This window comes from Sciurus carolinensis, chromosome 1, assembly GCF_902686445.1.
Source record: "Sciurus carolinensis chromosome 1, mSciCar1.2, whole genome shotgun sequence".
NCBI classification, from domain to species: domain Eukaryota; kingdom Metazoa; phylum Chordata; class Mammalia; order Rodentia; family Sciuridae; genus Sciurus; species Sciurus carolinensis.
The window spans coordinates 110,433,969-110,451,127 of NC_062213.1; the positions used below are offsets into that span (position 1 = coordinate 110,433,969).

The window sequence follows — 17,159 nt, forward strand, 5'->3', positions numbered from 1 at the left end:
TTAATTTCTCTTAACTGGTTCATATGAGCATTTACATATGCTTTGGTTCATCTAACCTTAAAAAAATAATAAATAAAAAAGAAAGATCTCCTTAACTCCACTTCTCCTTTAGCTTCTTGCCAGTCTTTCCTCCAGTGAACATCATCCTTATTGTTTCTGGACTCTCAGAAACTTTCAGTATAATTGCCCAATTTCTTCAAATTCTCTCTTCCTTTGGCTTCTTTCTTTGCATCAGAAGTAATGGTTTTCTTTCTACCATTCTAGTTATAATGGGAAGCCACTAGAAATGTTTTAAGCTGGGAAGGACCAGTTTTAGTGTGCCCAGTGGACCTAAAAGAGAGAGGATATCTACGACCAAAGGGAAAAAGAAATTTGAAGCTGCTGGAGTAGTCTAAGCCAGAGATGATATTTCCTTAGCTTAGAGTGGCAACAGTTGATTTGGAAAGAATTTTAACAGATATGGGAAATTTAAGCAATGGTATCAATGGAATTTCTGATGAATTAGATACAAGGAATGAGAAAACAAGATTTATGTGCTTCGACTTAGGTGCCTAAGAGATAACAAGGAATTTTGAGGGTTTTGATGGACAGAGATTATCTAGCCATGTTGTTTTAGGAGCCTTTAAGATTCTGAAGAAAATGTCAGGGAGAAGATATATAATAAGCCTGCATCTCAAAGGAGGTATAGATATAAATATGAGAATTGTTGATACATAAATGGTGTTTTATTAATCAAAGTAATTTATATAAAAGAAACATAGAAAAGATTACAGAATAGGAAGAAAAGAGGAAGAGTTAGCAAAGAAAACTGAAAGACTTGGGAAGAGAATATTTTAACAAACAGCAAGCATTTTTGTACTCTTTCAAATACAGCCTTTTTAATGATAATTGCCTATACATATCCATTTACACAGTAGCTTAAGGGATTACAAGTTGGTGTAGCTGGGGAGCCAGCAAACACTTTTCTTATAGAGCCACATAATAAATATTTTAGGCTTTGAGAACCATAGATCTCTACTGTAGCTACTCAGCTGTATCATTGTAGCATGAAAGTAGCCATGTACAAAATATAAAACCTGACTTTGGGTAATAATAAGAATCTATAGATACTGAAATTTGGATATCATATAATTTTCATATCACAAAATGTCCTTCTGATTTTTTCATTCATTATATGAAAGCCAAATAGACTCTTACTCATATTGTTATAATTTAGCATGAGAGACAGTCTATAGATATGAAAACACTTATACATAACATCCTGTGTCAAAGGGAATTAGTTGATATAATATTATAGATTAATTATGAAGGAAGGACAAGGATAGTTAAGTTGACCAGAGAATGTATCTCTTGAAAAGTATCATTTGTGCTGATTCTTGAGCTGTGTGATAGGGAGGAGTTCTTAGGTAGAATGATAGCTTGTGGGATGGCCCTGGAGACCAGGAGAGCTCAATATGTTTCAGGAACTAAAAGATGATTTTAGGTATAAATAACTTGAGATGTCTAAATTCAGGTAATCACCAAATAGTTGATTATGTGAAAATTTAGTGTATATTGACTTTTCTTAAAATCTAACAATCTGTGAGAATCAGAATTGGCTTAGTTACAAAGACTGTTATGATTTCCAGTCTGTTCTACCTTAATTAAAAATTGTTCAGCTAAAATTGCCATAGTATTATACAGATGAGTTGATAGACAGTTGATAATTAAGGTAGTATAAGGACAGTGGACTATTTAGCATCAAACCTCAAATGTACTGCAACAAAATCAAAGGAGAAAACAGTTCCTACATGAGTAACCCAGTTAACTTTACAGTACAAAATGTGGCATACTAACGTATCACTATGTGAGATGTCTTAAGGAAAAGAAAAATGGTTGACACTCGAACTTGTGATTGTCAGTGGGAAGAGGATAGAACAGATTTGAAAGAAAAGAGTGAGAATAAAAGAGTAAACATAAGTAGAGGTGGAAATGAGAATCCTGCTAGTAAAAGTAAAGAAGAGGAAAGAATTTAAGGAAAAGGAGAAGAGATAATGCTAATAGTTCAAGGAGTCTATTCTAGTGGCATTATATCATACAGGGTAAAACCTTAGAAATCTCTGCTTTGAGAAAAAAATGTTAATATCTCATACCTATCGCCTAATTATGAGATATTTCACTTTGAAAACTCAAAATTAGAAATTACATATTATTTATATTTTATTAGTTTCAAATAATTTTTGCAAATATGTTTTAAAATAAAATGTATATACCATGTAGTATGTTGTATTTATTTACTCAAAATGTTCTTTTAAGTGTTTCAGGCTGCATGTATCAAGTAGTTCAGACGATTGGCTCGGATGGAAAAAATCTTCTGCAATTACTTCCAATTCCTAATTCTTCTGGAAATCTTATTCCACTAGTTCAATCTTCAGTCATGTCTGATGCTTTGAAAGGGAATACAGGAAAACCAGTTCAAGTTACTTTTCAGACTCAGATTTCCAGCTCTTCCACAAGTGCATCAGTTCAATTGCCCATTTTTCAGCCAGCCAGTTCTTCAAAGTATTTTCTTACAAGAACAGTAGATACAGCAGAAAAAGGTAGAGTTACTTCTGTGGGAACTGAAAATTTTACTTCATCAGTTTCTAAAGTTAAGAGTCATGGTGTGAAAATTGATGGACTCACCATGCAAACATTTGCTGTTCCTCCCTCAACACAAAATGATTCATCTTATATTGTAGTCAAAACCCCGAATCTTCCAATGACTGTGAAGTCTCCAGTATTGCCTTCCGGGCATCATTTACAAATTCCAGCCCATGCTGAAGTGAAATCTGTACCTGCATCATCATTGCCTCCTTCAGTTCAGCAAAAGATATTTGCAGCTGCAACCACAAGTACCTCAGGAACAGTTGAGGCCTCCCAAATACCAACAGTTATTTATGTATCTCCTGTAAATACAGTGAAAAATGTAGTTACCAAGAACTTTCAAAATATTTATCCAAAACCTGTTAAAGAAATAGCAAAGCCAATGATACTAAATACCACACAAATTCCATCGAATGTTGCTGCAGAGACACAATTAAAAGGTGGTCAGCATTCTCAAGCTGCTCCAGTGAAATGGATATTTCAAGAAAATCTACAGCCTTGTACTCCATCTCTTGTTCCTGTTAAGTCTTCAAATAATGTGGCTTCAAAGATTTTAAAAACTTTTGTAGATAGGAAAAATTTGGGAGATAATACTATAAATATACCACCATTGAGTGCCATCAGTCCTAGTGGGACACAATCCATAAGTGTGCCAATTAAAGATAATGCTTTGGTTATGTTTAATGGGAAAGTCTATCTGTTGGCTAAAAAGGGAACAGATATTTTGCCATCACAAATTGACCATCAGAATTCTGTTTCTCCTGATATTCCAGTGAGAAAAAACACATCACAGGTAGTAAGTTCAAGTCCAGTCACAGAAATATCCAGAGAGGTTGTAAATATTGTTTTGGCTAAAAGTAAATCTTTCCAGATGGAGACAAAATCACTTTCAAATACCCAGCTTGCTTCCATGATTAACCTAAGTGCAGAGAAGAATAAAAAGGTCGAAAAATCATCTCTTTCTACCACAAACCCATATAACATGAACCAATCCAGTTACTACCTAAAACAGAGTAAGACTTTATTCACAAAGCCAGTCTTTCCAGGTGGATTTAGTACAGGACAGAATGCCCCCAGAAAAGGAAATACGATCCAGAGCATAGAGAAAATAAGTTCCTCTGTTGATGCAACAACTGTTACTTCACAACAGTATGTTTTCAGAGACCAAGAATCAAAGGTAATTTTCCCATGTCAGGGTATTCTTTTTATATATCTATGTGGAAAATTTTTCTTTCTTAATTCTCAAAGTTATATACTTCTTTCACCCCCTCCTGTCCCATCATGCATATGCTTAAGTCAAAACTCTCATCTGAGTAAATACTATTTCAGCAGGAGTACAATTAGGCAAGTCCAAGCAGTATCTTGAATCATTTGGATGCCAACTCTTCAAAACAAAAACAAACCAAAAAGAAAAAAAAAAAAAAAATGGCAGAACAGCAAGTTTTAGAAGAGTTGGGGAAGGATTATATGACTTCAAAAATTAGTAAAATTGTGTGTATACATATATATATATATATATATATATATATATAGTAGCCACTTTTTCATATACGAAGAGATCAACATGTATATAGGAGCTGGGTTTTTTGGGCATGTGTGTGTGAGAGAGAGAAGATAGAGAAATATTCAGTTTTTTTTTTTTTTTTTAATGTGGAAACGGTGGGATAGGACTAGTCAGTATCTTTCAGTCAATTGTGGAAATAGGATTTTATCAATTCTTTGGTGGTGGGTTTTTTGCTTTGTTTTGTTTTGTTTTTTTTGGTAAACAAGTTTTCCCTTTTTTAGCCCTTCTCTCTGACTCCTCATGCAGTTGCCCAACTTATCCACTAGTTACCCTCTGTTCTTAAGATATAAATGTTTGTATGCTTACTATATATTTGTACCCACGTTTTCCTTGTTTACTTAGAGGTCTACTTTACAATGTCAGTATTTCTCCCCTTCAGTAAGAATCCATTGAACTTCAAAAATGTAAGGAGGTGAATGATAAGTACACAGAAGACTAATTTCTAAATAATGTTGCATAGATTATTTTTCAAGTTGTTATTAGTCTTCTCATTTCAGTTGCGTGAGAATGGACTACCTGTTACTTTTTTACTGCAACAAGTTAAAAGTAGAAATTGTAGAGCAGTGGTTTTAGATTTTATTTAGTTAATCAGCATTTTGAGTGTGGGTGGTAAGGTAAAGGTAATGCAAACCCTTAAAGCATGATGTCTTATTTTACGAAAGATTAAATAATCTCTTAGTTGCTAGTCTAATAACTTGAGTAATTAGTAGTATTGTTTGTGTTTTCTTAATTCCAGATACAGAATGAAATGGCATCAACATTAGGAAAAGTTTCTCAAGAAAGAAACGACAGGAAAGTTTCTCAAGAAAGCAATGTTAAGGCGTCATGTCTGAAGAATGATGCTGAATTTAAAAAGATATTTGGTATCACTAAAGATTTGCAAGTGTGCCTTACTCGAATTCCTGATCATTTGCACTCTGGAAAAAGTTTTGATTCCTTTAGCAGTGTGGTGAAGAGTAGAATTAACACCGAGAAGGAGTTTGTGGTGAAGGAAGAAGAAAGAAAACAGGTAATAGGTCTTAAAGTGTCCCTTGTAGGTACTACAAAGATACGCGAATGTATTGTTTATTATTAATTTGGTTTTTAGCTTTGTGCACTGGTATGAGTGGTGATTGTTACCAAATTTGCTAATATATGTATTATACCCAAACAATGTTTAAAAGAACCATATATGCATAGATAAAAATCTATCCCGTTAAGTACTTTTATTCCCCTACTGTCTTTTTTTTCCCCATTGTAATACAAGGATATGGCCTTAGCATTTCAACTGATTATCTTATTCTGAAGACTTAGCTAAAGGAAATAATCCAAGTGTAGTGGAAAATATAGGCATGCAGATGTTCATTGCAGTAATCCTCTTAATATATTGTAAACAACTTACGCGGTCAATAAGAATGAAAAGAAATGTCCTATAGCTTTACCTATTGTCCTTCTGCTTATGAATATATCATCATCATCTAGTATTCTGAGCCTCAACCTTGTCCAGTGAAAAGCTTCCTTCCATATGTGTCTACTGTGCAAAGGAAAGGGGAAAAAAATAAATCAACTATTTCTCAGGCACTTCACTATTGTATTTTGGTGGTAGGTCTATAGAGCTTCTAATACTTGGACAGGAACAATGTGAATTAAGCAGTTTATTCTCAGTGACTATGATTAGGACATTGCTATTTGTTTTAGTACCACACAGTGGGATTCAGGACTTTTTTGCTATTGTTTGCCCAAATAAATTTCATTTAATTGCTAAATATTTGTGTTTGCAAACTTTGTTAAGTTTGAGAGCACATTATATATATATGGCAATAACATTTATTTTTGTAATTTTATTCAACTTTGCAACAGAGTTTTAATAGGAAAAGAAAAACAAAAAACATTAAGAAGATGGATCACACAAAGAAGAGAAAAACTGAGAGTACTTGCAACACAGTCATAAATGGGGTATCTATTGTCACCAGTTCTCAACCGCTGTGCAGTGTTTTGCCGACTTCAGTCGTATCAAAAAATAACATTCCCACAGGCCGCAGCAAAATCAGAGAAGAACAGAGAACTGAGGTGGAACACTGTTCCCATGAGGAGGAGAAAGGTGCATTGAGTTCATGTGCAGCTTTTGAACAAAGTAACTCCTTTAATAAAAAGTATACTGAAGATATTTTCCCAGTGACACCACCAGAATTAGAAGAAACCATCCGAGATGAAAAAATAAGACGACTTAAGCAAGTGCTAAGAGAGAAAGAAGCAGCTCTTGAAGAAATGCGTAAGAAGATGCACCAAAAATAATAAAATATTCTGTACTGAAAGTCTTTAATATGAAATAATTGTTTTTTAAATAGACTTTTGTATTAATACAGTAGTCCACCCTTATCTACCAGGGATGCTTTTCAAGTGGATGTTTGAAAGTGGAGATAGTACTGAATCCTGTATTCAAGTGCTGTGTTAACTATTGACAGTCACTCTGATAAGTTACATTATTGAATAATGGTCAAGTAGCATATACAGTGTGAATACTCTGGACAGAGGAATGATTCATGTCTTGAGCCACCTCTCAAAATGACATAGAATTTAAAAGTTAAAAATTATTTCTTTCTGGATTTTTCCATTTTAGTATTTTTGGATAACGGTGGATAACTAAAATTACAGAAAGCAAAACTACAGATACAGAGGGACTATCATTAAGGTATAAGTGTATTCTGAAAATGAAATCTGTTCATATTCTTTGACTGTGAAACCTGTTTTTTGGTCAGTTGATTGTAGAATTTTATTTAAGGAATACAGAAAAGGAGTCATAGATTACTTGTTGAATAATCTACATGAGGTATCGGAACCATTTTCTTGGATACCTTTTTCTGGAAGGAAAAAATTTATATTTTTCTATTATTTTAACCGAAAACTTCTGAAGTTTGAATATTTGTATAAGATTTTTGTTATTGTTGTATATTTAACTAAATTGCTCAGGTGTTAGTCCAACAATAGATAATTATTGTGTACAGTCCAAGAGAGGAAATCAGCAGTAAACTTAAATTTACCATTGACTTTATATATGTAGTCTCTTGGTTTCGTTACCCATAAAATTATAGCTTCTACCTACCATTGTTGATTTTTTAAAATTTCATTTAAAAATGTATTAGAGCAACATTATTTAAATGTTTAACCACTTTCCAAGAGTGAAGGATGCCTGTTTTGTAATTTGACAGAGTTATTTTATATAATCCAAAATAGTATTTGGAATTCAGGCTATTTGATACATTGTTGGCTAAAGTGATGTGTTATTAGGCAGCAGTACCCCCTATTCTCCTTTTACTCCTCCTTTTTCCCCCTTTGATATATATACATATGTTATATAGATTGTGTAAAAAGTAGATCTGAACAGTGATCACATTTGATACTTTTAAACTGTGAAATGTAGTTTTTCTAAGTAGAGGCATACATTTTTCTATCTTTTTTTTTTTTTTTTTTTTAATTTGGGAGAGTTTAAAAGTAGTGTGGGGATAGGGATTAAGAAGAGAGAAGAATTGGAAAATGATTCGCTAATCCCTGGGAAAAAAAATAAGGTTTAAAAACTGTGTCATGGCAACCAAAGAGAAAAAATAGCAAATCAAAAAATACTGAACAGGATTGAGATAAGTACATCAACTAGATTCTGCTGCCTTTTTATTTTTACAAATAACTTTATTGAAATATATTTCACATAGCATGAAATTCTCCTTTTTAAAGTGGTGGTTATTCTATTCAGAGGTATACAGCCATCAATACTCACACTTTGAACATACCAGAAACAAGTCCTGTACCATAGTCATCACCCATTTCCTATCTCTCCCTGCCTAAGCACCACTGTTTCTGTAGAACTGCCTGTTGTAAACATTTCATCTGCATGGAATCATACAATATTTTTTCTTTTTTGTGTGTGTATTTGTTTTGTTTTTCTTAGCCTAATATTTTCAGGGTTTATCCATGTGGTAGCATGTATCAGTACTTCATTATTTATTGCTGAATAATATTTTCTTATATGAATATATAATCATCCCCCAATATCTGGCAGATTGGTTCCAGAATGCTCCCCAGGGATATCAAAATCTGAATAATTAAGTCTGTTATATAATATGGCATAGCATTTGCTTTTAAGCTACTCATCTCCTCCTATATACTTTAAATAATTTCTATATTACTTGTCATGCCTAATACAATGTAAATTCTATGTAGATAATTGTGCAGTATTGCTTTGGAAATATTGACAAAATGTCTGTATGTGTTCCGTGCAGACAAAATTTTTTTATTGTTGTGGAACTTGCAGACAAAGAGGGCCAATTGTATCACACTTTGTTTTTCCATTCATCTGTTATGGACATTTGGATTATTTCCACTTTGGGCCACTAAAAATGTTGCTATAAATGTTTGTGTAAAAATTTTTGTGTGAACATATTTTCAGTTACCATGAGCATGTATGTAAGCATGTAATTGCTGGGTTATACAGTAACTGTTTAACAACATTTTGTAGAACTGCCTTACAGTTCCAGTCAGGTTTTCCTCCATCTACTCCACTTAAACAGATCTTGTTAAGGTCCTCAGTGATTTCCATGTTACTTAATCCTAAGGTCAACTGTCAGTCTTCTTAATAATTTCATATATCATTAATGACTTTGATAAACATTTAAAACATTTATTATAGAGTAATGCATGTTTATTGTGAAAAAATTAGAAAATACATCAAGCTAAAATATTAAAAATCAAATCTTCACACTCCTGTCATTGAGCATTCATACACATGCACCTTAATGTGTATCCTCAGATCTATCTCTGTGCTCCCATATACATATGTGCTTTTATCAAAATAAGGTTTTTATTTTTATCCTACTTTTAAAGTTAACAGTTTACAACCTTTCAATAAGCTTTCATTTTTTTCAATGGTCACATCAAATTCACCTGTTTGACCCCAGAATATCAGTTTGAGCTGTTTTTTTTTTTTTTTTTTTTCCAAAGCAGTATGAAATTTAGGACTGTTTTATTTAGCTGTTGTACCTTATGAAGTTCTTCTAATACACTTTTTTATAATATCAGCTTGTTACAAAGACCAACCAAGTGTCCTGTCTGCTTTTACCTTGATATACTTTGATTTCACACTTCTGCCTCAGTGTATGGCTCATTCTTGGTCTCCTTACTGGTTCCTTCTCCCTAATTTCTTAATATATAAGTGCTCTAGGTTTCATTCCTTTGATTTGCTTCTCTGGTTCTGCTCTCTTTCTTGGTAATCTCACTCAGTTTCATGACTTTAAACACGATAGTTGACAACCAACAGATTTTCTTTACTTTGAAACATGTGTCTTGGATTCCAGACTTGTATAACCAACTGCTTATTTAAATCTCTATTAGATGTTTAAATAAACATCTCAAACTTTTGACCAAAATGGAAATTGGGTTCATTACCCAAACCATCTTCACCCACAATTTTCCCTATTTTAGTTGATTACAATATCCTACCAATTTCTAAAGCCAAAAAACCTGTCATACTTGACTCCTTTCTCACACCCTGCCTTCATTTTGGGTTGGTCCTACTTTCAAAATACTCCAAATCTGACCACTTTTCATCTTCAGTGCTCTGGGCCCTGGGATGAATTATTTGTAGCCTCTTAAACCCTTTCCCTTTTTTCTTTCCCTACAGTCTTGTCTCAGTACAACCACCGGTGATCCTTTTAAAACAAGTCATTCTTCATTACATGCCAGTGACGACAACTATCACATGGAGTAAAAGCCACCATGATGAGGGCTAGAGGTCCAATGGGAGCAAATTGAATTGAAGTACAACTCTTTGAACATCCTTTATATGTAATTGCAGTCTCATGTCCTGTTTCTGATAAGGTAGAGAAAGCAATATTTCCTCAAAAATTAGGAATGAACTGAGATTTGAAAGGAGAGCAGAATTTAAATAGTGAAGGGATAAGAGATAGGAGTAGAACTTTCCCATCAGCAGGAATCTGCAAACCCAACAGTTCTAAGGCAGGAGAGAGTATGTCCTATGTGAAGAGTAAAAGAATACCAGTGTAGCTGAATGCTGAGTGAGTGATCATGGTTGTGAAAGCTGGAAGGATAGGTTTAATTCCCAAAGAGTAGCATGAGCCAGTTGATCTTCATTCCTTTGAAAGCAGTTTGGTTTTACTACCCAGATACAATATTTTCTCTTTATAATTTAAGTACCTTGTTAGATTCTTGTTTTTCTGCTCAGATATTTTTAGAACACTTATCTTCCTACAGTTCCAAACTTTTGATTGAATTCCTTCCTCAACACTGAATCTCTTCAACTGCCTACACAGGCCTTTCTTCAGCTCAGAAGTTTCTGTGGGTATCATTGCTTCAGATCCATTTATTATGGACTCTGGGAAAAGGAATTGTCCACTTGTCATGTCTCATCTCAATTTTTTTATTCTCCATTGTCTAAAACTAACATCACTCTAATAACATTCTGTTTTTAATTTCCTCCATTGTTAATTTTGTTCCCTGTACTGTGTTTGGTTTCATTGTATTCTTTCCTTATTGGTGTACATTTGTGGGGTTTATTTTCCACTCTGATTTGTCTAAGTCAGGCTCCCAGGCTTTTTTGGTTCAGGGCACTTTTAGTGTCTCAGACATTTATTCATGGTACCATTAAGTGAAAACAACTTATTAAATGTTTGTGTTTGTTTTTTATTATTGCATGACACATTAACAACATCGCAGCTTAAAACAGCACTCATTATTTCTTAGGTCAGAAGTCCAAGTGGTCTTGGTTGGGTTCTCTGAAGTCTCACAAAGCCAGAATTAATGTGTCAACCAGGCTGGCCTTTTATTCGGAGGCTCTACTTTCAGTCTCATTCTGATTGTTGACAGAATATAATTCTCTATGGGTAGGCCTGTAGTTCTCATTTTCTCTCAAGCGGTTTTGGGGGAACATTTCAACTCTATCCCTGTTACTTCCTGAAACTTCCAAGTCAGCAGTGGTACATCCATTCCCACACTTAAGAGCCCTCTGATTACAGCCACCAACTATAGAAAACGGAAGATTTTTAAGGGGTTATATCATCACATTCGGCCCACCCCAATGATCTCTTTGTTGTACAATTTAACATAACAAAAGTGATATCATGTTATAGGCCTCATCCACAAAAGGATCATGGGTGAGGATTATTAGAATTCTGCCTTCTGTGTGTCCTAATATAGTAACCATTTGAAGAAATAACAGAAATTGAAGAAAAATACTTATCTTTAAAAAAGTAATACCTCAGTATTTAAATGGTATGACAATTGGGCACTGTACAACTTAGACTTCAGATGCTTCTACCCTTAATTTCTGTTACATATTAATTGGAATACAGTGCTTGCTTTTTATCCCAGCAGTTTCCAAAAACATGAGTCTCAATTTGAGGTATAGCATGATATGCTAAAGTTTTAAACTACTTAAACTAATAGTTAATGCAGAATCAAACAGCTACTACCGCTCTCAAAAAATTAGGACAGTGTACTGCATGTGTTAGTCATCTTTCTGTCACTATAACAAATACCTGAGTCAATCAGTTTATAAAGATTTGGGGGATTAAGCTCACAATTTTAGAGATTTCAACCCATGTTAGGTTAGCGCAATTGCTCTTGAGCCTGTGGCAAGGCAGCATGTCATGGTGGGGAGTGCATAGTGGAGCTGGTCTTACTTCATGGCTTGGGTCCTTTGCAAGGGTATACTGCCAGTGATCCGAAGGCCTCCCAATAGGCTCCAGCTTCTACAGTTTCCACCACCTTCCAATATTGCCACATTGGAGACCAAGCTTTTACCCCATGGACTTATGGAGGACCCTTAAGATTCAAGCTATACAGCATTACATCTCTGTAAGTTTGTGAGCTACAGCTCTATGCAACTTAATATAATTCCTGTAAAGAAATGTAGTTCATGATGTTCTTGCAAGAGGGATCAATCAACTCAGAGACATGTGTAGGCACTTTATCTCCTAGGATCCAAAAAGGACTTGGACTGTTGCAGCTATTTTGCCTTTAGGAGGGGAGTCAGCATGAATATGAAACTAATAGCATGGAAGAGGGCAAGGCCAGTAGAATCACAAATAACATAGATCTAGAATTGTGACTGAAGTGGTAATGACTCCCACATCTCACTGGATTTTTTAGTTACTCAGGATCAACATTATACTGTATTAGGAATACAATACTACAAAAGAGATTAAGGAAAAAAGAACATAGGCAAATAATTATGGAGAATGAGAGTGGTGGAAAGAAAAATAAAATCTGGGCAAAGGACCAGTGACAGGTTGTAATTTTATTTTTTATTTTTTTATTATTATTTTTTGTGTGTGTGATGCTGGGGATCGAACCCAGGCCTTGTTCATGCAAGGCAAACACTCTACTGACTGAGCTATCTCCCCAGCCCTGACAGGTTGTAATTTTAGACAAGTAGAGAAAACTCTGAAGAGATGACATTTGAATTAAGACCTAATGGTGGGTGATGTGTACAAGGTTGTTGGGGAAGAGCATTGCAAGCAGAAGGAACACTTAAGTTTATGACTGTTGGAGAAAGGCATTTTCCTTGTTTCAATAACATAATGAAGGCCATTGTAATAGTAAGCAAAAGGAAATGTAATGAGATAAATTTTGAAAGATAGGCAGGTTATTATAGGGATTTATAGATAATAGCATTTGGATTTTATTATAATTGTGATGAGAAACCATTGGAGGATTTTAAGTAGAAGAGTTACATAAGCTGATTTATGTGTTTAAAATAAAACCAAAATGAAAATAAAACAAACTAGAATAATCATTCATTTTTTTCCACTTTTTGGTACTTTGCCTGTACTAATTCATTAATTTTATTGATAGGGAAGTGAAGGCAACTGATCCAAGGTCATTGTCTGCTATGAGGTAAATGGATAAGTAAGCTAAAAGTGAGTCAATCAGGAGGCCATTTCAGTGGTTGAGGTGAAAGAAGATGACTTGAACCCAAGTGGCAGCTTTGAGAGTGGTGAAAAATTTATTTTTTGAACTTAGTGGCTACTGGACTTAACAGTCATACTGGATGTGTGGGTAAAGAGACAAAAGAATTAAGCATGATTATAGATATGATAACTTGAGGCATTGGATGGGTAGTAGTACCATTAAGAGAAGACTGAAGAGAAACTGGTTTACAGGGAATAGTGAATTCAACTTTGGACAGTGGGTATTTGAAATATTTATTGAACACATAAGTAGTGATGTTTGGTAGGTAATTGAATATAAGGATCTGAACCTCAGGGGAAATATTGGGACAGCATTCTGCATAGGTGGAGTCTTATCAGTAAGAAGATATCATTTGAAGTCATAGAACTAGGTAATATCACCCAGAGAGATTAAAGAAGATTAAAAAAATATGGGCTCCTCTTTGGATATATTTAAAGTTTGGAAAAAGAACAATCAAATATTTTTTAAAGACTTGCAGGTGATAACTTCCATTTGAGTTGTATTTGTAGATTCTTGGAATAGTGCCTGACAAGTGACTAATAAGCATTCTATCAGTGTTTGTTAAATAAAATTAATGTAACTAAAACTATAATAGACATATTGTATTCATTTTCCATTTTATTTCATTTTCTTACCTCTTTATTTCTACTTTTTATTTTTCTGCTCATTTCTTAAGACTTTGCAAATAATAAAACTCATCAAGCACCAATGTTTCTTCTGAGATTACATTTCATGATACTGAAATGTGGCTTGAATCCTTAATAAGATTCTCCACAATACATGTTCCTGGTCTCAAACTTCAACCCTCTCAATCTGAAATTTACACTAATTAGAATTGATTGTTTCTCTTTCTTTTCATTCTTTTTTTTCTTCTTTCTTTCTTTCTTTTTGTACTGGGAATTGAACCCAGGGGCATGCTACTACTGAACATACCCTCAGTCCATTCTAAAAATTTTGAGGCAGTCTCACTAAGTTGTTGAGGCTGGTCTTGAACTTGTGATCCCCTGCTTCAGCCTCCTGAATCACTGGGATTAGAGGTGTGCACCACCATACCAAGACCTAAAGTTGCTTTTGTCAAGGTCTTCACTATCCATTATATTGCTAAATCTAATGCTCAATTATTTGTCCTGACTGGTCAATAATATTTGACACCTTTGATCATTCTGTCCTTATTGAAATTTATTCTTCACTCTGTTTCCAGGACACATTCTGTTTTCCTAATACTTCATTGACTTTTCTCGATCTCTAGCTATTTTCTCTCTTGATTCTCTTAACATTGGAGTTACTTAAAGCTCAATCCTTTTATACCTTTTATTTTACATCTATATTCATGTGATGGTCTCATCTGGTTCTTGAGGATCAAAATATCCATTTCTCTCTGGACTCTGAACTTCTGTATTTAGTGCCTCTGTGATATTTCCACTTGGGATTCTAATGGACATTTCAGAATAATCATGCCCCAATTTTATTATAATTCATACCCCAATTTTATTATTTATTCTATTTAGTTATACGTGATGTAGAGTACATTTTGACTTCTTTATACAAACATGGAGTACATCTTATTCTAATCAAGATCCCAGTCTTCTTCTTGTACATGATACAGACCACTCTGGAAAGCAGAAAACTTGGAATGGAACCACCATTTAACCCAGTTATCCCACTCTTTGGTATATACCCACAGGACTTAAAAACAGCCTACCCAAAATTTGCCTCAGTTGAGGTCTTCCCTATTTCTATTAATGGCAAATCCAGTCATCCATTTATTAAAATGGAAATATTTGGAGTTACCCTAGAGTTTTCTCTTTGTTTTATGCTCTACAGAAAGTCTTTTAGGAGATTCTCTTGATTTATAGTTATATTATACCTGGAAGCTAACCACTGCTCACTAACTCTACTGTGATTATCTTACTTTCTCATCTGGGTTTCTGAAATTACCTTTCAACTTCCACCAGTATTCTCCTACAACTTGTCATCAGCACAATAGCCAAATGATGTTATTAAAATGTAAATTAGGAAGAAGGGCAAAACCCAAAAGAAAAATAGAGAAAACAAATGAGCAGGAAATTTACCATAATAGTGAGTTGGGAATACACCTATAGTCCCAGTGACCTGGGAGGCTAAGGCAGAAGGATTGCAACAGTCACTACTTCGAAGGGCAGCCTAAGCACTTAGAAACTTAGTAAGACCCTGTCTCCAAAAAGTAAAAAGGACTGTGGGGATGCAGCTCAGTGGTAAAGTACCCCTAGGCTCAATCCCCAGTACCAAAAATAGGTATAAAAATTACATTCGGAAAGTTTTAAAATTCATTCAAAATTAGAAGTATGCAAATTCAGACCTTTCAGATACCATTTCTCATTCATCATATTGAAAAAAATGAAAATACACTAATAAATAAGGCTGTTGAAAAATAGGTACATTCATCAGTGCTGATGGAATACAAAAGTTTATTGTTTTAAATTGCAAACTAGTAGAAAAAACATAAATGTTCACCCATGGCACACTGGTTGAATGAACTATGGTATATCAGGTTGAATGAACTATGGTATATCACACAATGGAATGCTAAATAACTGGGATATGATGAGGAATAGCTATATAAACTGATTTGGAGTGATTTCCAAGATGGCATAACAAAACAAGAAAAAGCAAAATAGAAGAATAAACCATGCTACCCTTTATGTAAAAAAGTAGGAATATAAGAAAAGACAAGGGTTGGGTATGTGACTCAGCAGTAGAGCACTTGCCTAGCATGCATCAGGCCCTAGGTTCAATCTGAAGAAGAAGGAGGAGGAGGAAGGGAAGGGAAAGGAAGGGGAGTGGAGAGGAGAGAAAAAAAAGAAAAAATACATAGTATTTTTAAAACATTTGTTCAAAGGAAGTATAGGAAGGGTAAAAACAATGATTCTGGTTACATAAAGCAAAAATGTTAGCGAGGATGAAGTGGAGTAACATCTTTGATTATATCTTTTTCTGTAGCTCTGAGTCCTAGAAGAACCATTTTAGTGTCACATACTGCTGTAGTCAAGGGCCCATGTGTTAAGGGCTTCCCTAGCTTCATACTATTGGAAAATGGTGGAAACTTTTAAGAGGTGGGACTTGGAAGTGTTTTGCCCTTGGAAGGGAGAACAGGACCCATTCCCTCCTCTTCCTTTCTCAGCTATGAGTTGCCTGCCTTCACTCCACCACTCGGCCCTCATCACATGTGCTGCCTCACCATGGGTCCAAAGTAACAGAGCCAAATGCCCAGCCAGGTTTGCTCCAGGTGCCCAGGCTGCCCACATGGCCACAGACAACACCACTGCAGACACCACCACCATCCAGAGGTCTTCCCTAGGGGTCGGGGCACTGCTGACGCTGAGGTCTCTGCCACGGACACCCAGAGGTCTTTTCCCCAGGCGCCACTGCAGCGGGCACCACTACCATGGCCCAGAGATTTTCTCTTGGGACACAGCTGCTTCTGATGCTGTGGCCGCAGGTACCCAGAGGTCTTTTTTCTGGGCACTGCTATGCTGTTGACACTGTCAGTCACCATCCCCTGGAGGTCTGCTGCCCTTAAGGCTGCCTTGGACACCCTGCTGCCATCTACACTGCTGTTACCACTGCTGCTACCGCTGACATATCTGCCACCAAAGCTGCTACTGTTCCCTGGAGGTCACCTGGAGGTCTCCTCTCTGGGTGCTGTTGCATCGGCCGCCACAGCAACCACCACCACCACTGCTGCTGCAGTCCCCCCGCCTGCTGCCAATGCCACCAATGTCTGCAGCTGCTGCAGACCCCTTGCATGCTGCCACCAACTCCTGCTACTACCACTGCCTAGAGGTCCACTGCCAGGGAGACTCCAGGTTTGGTTGCATGTGGCCAGAGCCTGGGGTTTGTTTAGGGTGCTGGTGGGTTTACTGCCACTGCCATCTTGGAGCAGCTGCCCCTGTCTGGGGACACCAGCCAGGACCTGGAGGTTCAGTGTCGGAGTGTCTATGGGTCTGGCTGCAACTGGAGCCCTCCTCCTGGG

General features: G+C 35.6%; 1 protein-coding gene across 6 annotated transcripts in view; it reads left to right on the forward strand.

Annotated features, from left to right (window-relative positions):
• Lrif1 (ligand dependent nuclear receptor interacting factor 1) overlaps positions 1 to 13,719 on the forward strand; it is a 21,409-nt gene extending 7,690 nt beyond the window's left edge. For 4 of the 6 annotated variants that reach the window (XM_047559463.1, XM_047559479.1, XM_047559468.1 and 1 more), the window contains 3 exons: positions 2,296 to 3,802; positions 4,926 to 5,198; positions 6,029 to 13,719. In XM_047559463.1, coding sequence (XP_047415419.1) covers positions 2,296 to 3,802; positions 4,926 to 5,198; positions 6,029 to 6,463 — 2,215 coding nt within the window. In that variant the 3' untranslated portion in view covers positions 6,464 to 13,719. The remainder of the gene's footprint in view (positions 1 to 2,295; positions 3,803 to 4,925; positions 5,199 to 6,028) is intronic. The other 2 variants (XM_047559487.1, XM_047559497.1) reach the window with 2 other exon arrangements.
• Positions 13,720 to 17,159: the final 3,440 nt, after the last annotated feature.